The sequence below is a fragment of the Pyxicephalus adspersus genome, chromosome 1 (assembly GCF_032062135.1).
Source record: "Pyxicephalus adspersus chromosome 1, UCB_Pads_2.0, whole genome shotgun sequence".
Taxonomy (NCBI): Eukaryota; Metazoa; Chordata; class Amphibia; order Anura; family Pyxicephalidae; genus Pyxicephalus; species Pyxicephalus adspersus.
The window spans coordinates 177551581-177557643 of record NC_092858.1 but is presented as its reverse complement, the minus strand read 5'-3'; the positions used below and the strand labels follow the sequence as shown (position 1 = coordinate 177557643).

The 6063-nt window shown below is 45.6% G+C and overlaps 1 protein-coding gene across 1 annotated transcript in view; it reads right to left on the bottom strand.

The window, feature by feature from the left end:
• Positions 1–2277: 2277 nt before the first annotated feature.
• Positions 2278–6063, bottom strand: part of LOC140321713 (uncharacterized) — a gene marked incomplete in the record, with an annotated part of 16482 nt that continues 12696 nt past the window's right edge. Inside the window, 2 exon segments of the mRNA XM_072398500.1 lie at positions 2278–2775; positions 3861–4563. Coding sequence (XP_072254601.1) covers positions 3872–4563 — 692 coding nt within the window.

Genomic DNA, 6063 nt, shown 5'->3' with positions numbered 1-6063 from the left:
CCTTCACGCGGGTCACTGCCCCCACCACTGATGCCTTCACACGGGTCACTGCCCCCACCGATGCCTTCATGCCGGTCACTGCCCTAAGGTGGGGTCACATCCTTACATCCATCATGTGGGAAACCATTTTAGGATTTGCCCCTTCTATGATAGGGAGCAGCTCTTAGGGAGGTTATTCTCACATGGCATTGTAGAGATATTTTTTGTTCTCTATCCGATGTCCTATTTTTGGGCTGTTTTGTTAGTTCCCGGCTTTGTATTTCCGACTCTTCTGTCCCCTCTCCATGTAACTCCAGCACCTGTTCTGTTTTATGGAGGAGGGGATGGGTGAGCAGCACCCACTGTGCTCTCCTTCGACTTTCATAGCAATCGTACCCGATTACTATTTATGTATTTGCCGTGCAGATTGATGGCGGAGGTCATGTGACCTCCTGCTGTACAGATGTTTTTATCGACAAAGGTTCTGCTTATTTCAGGGAAAGATTTGATGTCTGTCAACCTGTGTGGGAGCTGGATGGGTGTCATAGGCAGCCCAATACCTTCATATCCATGGTCATTGCCTCCATGTTGCTGGAAAGGACCCTGCAAAGTATAGGTGGCTCTTTGGGCAAATGTGGCATAAAACACCAAATCACCGTGGGAGGCTCCATCGGGAAATGTCTGTCTATTTTGCAGGGGTGCTGCCCCAGTATAGGAAGCATTGAGGGGCTGAATGGGGAGGTGATTTGGTACATTGAGTCTTTTAGCACTGTTGAAAGAAAAATGCCCGTCCTGAGTTATATGAGAACTGTTCATAGTGGGTGATGAGGTGACATACAGAGCCAGGAATACTTCCCTAAGGTCAATGGAACCATCAGTGGTCCCTGTGCACCATAAACAATGGATTTAGTGACCCCCATACAGCTGTAAGGGACTTTATGCATTTTCTAAGCTGACTATCATGGTATAAACTCTGCAGCTGTACATTAACACTGGATGTATAAACACAGAGGGTTTTCATATATTTGACATTGTGACGTTTTATTAATTTAGAAGTGAATTCCTGTATGTGTGCAACAGAAGCCACATTCCAATTGGTTGCACAGTTGTATCACCTGGCTGGTTGTGATAAGCTACAGCCAGAGAGATGTCAAAAATTGGAAGGTTTCTACTTTTTATTTTTCATTCACAAATTTCTGCCTGCAAATCTGACAAAATGCAGCTCTCGTTGAAAGTTATCGAAAGTTCCAGTTATCCTGTATTTGCTCTACCAGGCTGTAGGCAATATTTCTGCTGCAGGGGGATGGTACATAGAATCTGCCCTATGACAGGTTGGCGGGAAGATATGGTAACCTCATCTCAGCCTCACTGCCACATAAGGTTTACTTACAACTTCTTATAGAAATGCTGAATATAGGAAAAAATAGTAAAAGAGTTTAGCTTTTCCCCTTTTTTTTTTTTTTTTTTTTTTTTTTTTTTTTTTTTTTTTTTAGATGTAAAAGGTTTTACAACCCCGTCACTGTATATAGATCAATTGGAATTATGTGAATTATCACAGCTTTGCAAGAGTTTATCAACAATTCAGGTTAACAATGTGAGCCTGATTATTACACAAAAATAACATTCTACAAAACATGGGGAGAATTCGGCACAATTGTCGTGGTAAAACATGTGGCCCTTACCATCTCTGTTACAACCAAATGTGTTTTGTAATATTAGAAATGACAATTAATCACAACAACCAATGGAAGTGATCATTCTTCCAGGGGTGAAACATCTCTGTACAGAGAAATCAGCAACAACATTGCACATCAAACACAGCACATTCACTCAACAATCAGAGGGAGATCCTCGTCGAGCCGATCATCCGGTCATCACACGTCCAGGACCGGGGCCAATCGTCCCATCACCGCACAGGAAGGAGTCTCTGTATTAGGAGCCATCATTCTATTACTCCACATCCATTTCACATCCAGAAAGGGGTCAGAGATAATCCCTACACCAGAAGGAAGTCTCTGAATAGAAGAAGGGGCTATGATGTCTTTGTATAGAGAGAGAAAAAAAATTCCCCCTGCAGAGAGTCTTTATAGAGAGAAACAGTGGTCTCAGTGCTGCACTTCCCAAGAAAGAAGTTTCTGTGAACAGAGAATTGGCCAATCAATGTCTTCATGTCTCTGTAAATGGAGCCAACTGTCCAATCACCTCCCAGCCAATCACTGCACATCCAAGAAGCCATAGCCGGCACTGTGCTGCGAGCTCTGATGAGAGATGAGGTGAGAGAGGTCGGGGAAGTCCTTGTCACAGTGTGGGCAGGAATAACTCTGCACGCTGACATGTTGTCTGTGATGATGGTGGCTGCGCTGGTGACGGAACAGATTGGAGCTTTGAGTAAATGACTTCCCGCACTCGCACACATACGGCCTCTCCCGGGTGTGTACCCGCTGGTGCATGATGAGGTGCGACAACTCTTCTCACAACGCTGACACTGGGAGGGCTTCTTGGGAGGGAGTTTGGTCACTGCAAGGCCCAGGTAGGTCCTCTAGGGATCGCTGCTGGTTGGGATCTTCTTATTGCTTCCATTGCTTAGCAGGACAGATTGGCTGAGCTCTGTCATTTTCGCTCCGGAACTTCTGCCGGGAACTTTGACTGCTTTTCCTCGTTTCCTGCACACAAACTGCAACGCTTCCTGCACACGTAGGTGATCAGAACGGACGTCGGTCTCCTCTCCATACTCTGGAATCCGAAGACTTGTGGGAGACGATTCTCGCTTTATCCTAATATTCGGAATATTCTCTACTGCAAGACAAAACATAACAGCTGAAATTCCATGAAAAAGATCCCCACTTCCCAAACCTACAATCATCCCAACCATGAATGGGAGTGAAGTCCTGCACCCTGACCACAAATGATAGGCAAGCCCTGCACCCCAATGTACCCTGGCCACAAATAGGAGGGAAGCCCTGCTCCCCAATGTACCCCAACCACGAATAAGAGGGAAGTCCTTCACCCCACTATACCCCGGCTACGAATGAGGGGGAAGCACTGCACCCCAATTTACCCTGGCCAAGAGTGAGAGGGAAGCCCTGCACCCCAATGAACCCCGGGCACAAATGAAAGGGAAGTCCTGCACCCCACTGTACCCCGGCCACGTATGGGAGGGAGTCCTGTACCCCACTGTACCCTGACCAACGAATGAGAGGTAAGTCCTGCAAGCCAATGTACCCCAGGCCACAAATGAGAGGGAAGCTCTGCACCCCAAACTACCCCGGCTCTAAATTAAAAAGGAAGTCCTGCACCCCACTGTACCCTGACCAACGTATGAGAGGGAAGTCCTGCACCCCACTGTATCTGACCAATGTACGAGAGGGAAGTCCCGCAACCCACTGTACCCCGACCAACGTATGCACCCCACTGTATCTGACCAATGTACGAGAGGGAAGTCCCGCAACCCACTGTACCCCGACCAACGTATGAGAGGGAAGTCCTGCACCCCACTGTACCTTGACCACGAATGAGAGGAAAGTCCTGCACCGCACTGTACCACGGCCACGAATGAGAGGAAAGTCCTGCACCCCACTGTACCCTGGTCATAAATGAGATGTAAGCTGTATATCCCCGCTAGGAATGAGGGGGAAGTTTTGCACCCTGCTGTACCTCGGCCACAAATGAGACCAGCGACTGTTATGTCACCTTTATGACCTGAATGACTCCGATACAGATATAGACATGCATACAGGAAACACACAAAGCTCTAGTGAAAGATCCCGATGCAGAGACATTTATCGGGGCGAGGCTGCGAGTAGATCTGCTCACCTGGATACAGTACGTGATTTGGTAGATAAGAATATTATTAGGGTGGGGCTCAGATTAGCTAAACTCACCTGGGGGCCCTTCAGGATGTTGAAGAGAGGACAAGATGGCTTGGAAGGTTTTGTTCAGCAGAGGATTTGCGATAGATATGAAGGTGGCTGCTCTGCACCTGAGCAGTACATTTCTTCTTTCCTATATGAACTCTCTGATGTCTCACCAGTGAAGCGCTGGCAAGGAAGCTTTTGCCGCAGTCAGCACACAAATAAGGTTTCTCTCCTGTGTGGATCCTCTTATGAATGAGGAACTCAGATGTCTGAGCAAAGGACTTTCCACACTCTGTGCAGACATGAGGCCTCTCCCCGCGGTGAGCTCTTTGATGGCGGAAGAGACTGGAGCTCTGAGTGAAGGATTTGCCACATTCACATACGTAGGGTTTCTCCCGTGTGTGCACATGTTGGTGCATGATGAGGTGGGAGCTACAATTAAAGCTTTTCTCACACCTCTGACACTGGAAGGGTTTTTTTCTTGTAGATGTGGCCGATTGTGTTTTGTATTGATCACAGGCGGTCTTATTGCTCTCAGACGTTACCAGAAGAGTCCTGGCCGCTTGGCTCTGTTCAGGATATCGCATTCTGCCAGCTGTCCTTGGTTTCTTGAGGAGGCTTGAAGGGCTTTTTTGTTGTACGTTCTGATTGTCTAAATTTGTTTCCACAGCACAGGATGGTAACTGGAGATCAGAAGGTGACATTTCCTGCTTCAGATTGGCCAAGTTTTTTACTGAAACAGAGAAAACTGTATAAACAACCCAAAGACAAATCCAAGATACGTTCCAAAAGATACGTTTTACAGTTTTTGCCTTTCTGCCCCAAAATGTTATTAGGAATGCACAAATGCTACAATCGTAAATGAATGCTTTATGACATTAGGTGGAAATGGTCATCTCAGCACTGCCTAGGCTCTGTGTCGCCCACCTCTCTGGGCGACATTACCAGGGTACTGCCATGTGCTCCCCCAACAGCTTCTTATATGTCACAGCCAGTGACAACATATTGTTAGAAATGATGGCTACTCCAGGTCCTCTTTCCCCACCGCTACCATCTCTCTCCACCTGTTAGTTACAATGTCTAAAGATCTAAAGGCCATAGTTACAATCTACCAAATTTACCCACCAGGGAAATAATCCCGGATAAATCCCTATGGACATAGCTGATCCCGAGAAAGGCAAAATAACCCTTAAAAACCCCGGGTTCAATGTCTCCAACACACGAAAAACCTCCGTCCTGATTCCATGAAGCAACCTGATGTTCCCTGGATCAGCAGTCTCTGGTATTTTTACTTTAAATCCTTAATCCCCAGTTATATTCTGTGCTTCTAGAAATCATCCAGCTTTTTCTTAATATGTGTAGGCTGTATTTGGACCATAAGACGCAGGGACTTTTTTCCCCCACTTCTGGGGGGGAAAAAGTGCGTCTTATGGTCAGAAAAATACGGTACTTCCTGAGGGAGCCGATTCCACATTTTCACAGCCCTTACAGTGAAGAATCCCTTCCTTATCCGGAGCTTAACCCTCCTGGCATTTTAATTCTGTCCGTATTTTCAAAAAGCGTTACATTTTTTTCCATGGAAATTCATTTAACATTGTAGGCCTATAATTTTTAGGCATAACTCACCAAAATATGTCCAATATTTAATACATTTAATAATAATCTTTAAATAAAAAAAACACAAAAAATCTGTAAAAAAAAAAAATTGTAAAACCTGTAATATAACTGTACAGAAGCATGTATTATATATATATATATATATATATATATATAATAAATATTTCTTTGTATTGGACTCAATACAGTTATTTTGTATTGAATCCAATACAAAATTATTTGAATTTCCCGATGCGCCTCCTGCATGGACCGACGCATGCACTGACATCACCGGGAAACCCTGGAGAACGTCTCTGCAGTCGGCGGGAGAAGATCGAAGAAAGAAGACGTGTCCCGAGGACCTGGGCGAACGAGCAGGACGCCGGGGAACGCCAAAGGAACAAGGTAAGTGGGTTTTTTTAGCGATCCTGAGTCTGACTTGAGCTAACCGCTTTTTACAGGTAAAATTCACCCCGAGTCACACTCGGGAATGCCGCTAGGGGGGTTAAACTTCTTTTTCTCCAGACGCAAAGAGCGCTCCCTTGTGCTTTGTAATGACCTTACAGTGAATAATGGGGAAGAGAGTTCTCTATATGGACCATTTATATATTTATACAGGGTGATCATATCCCCC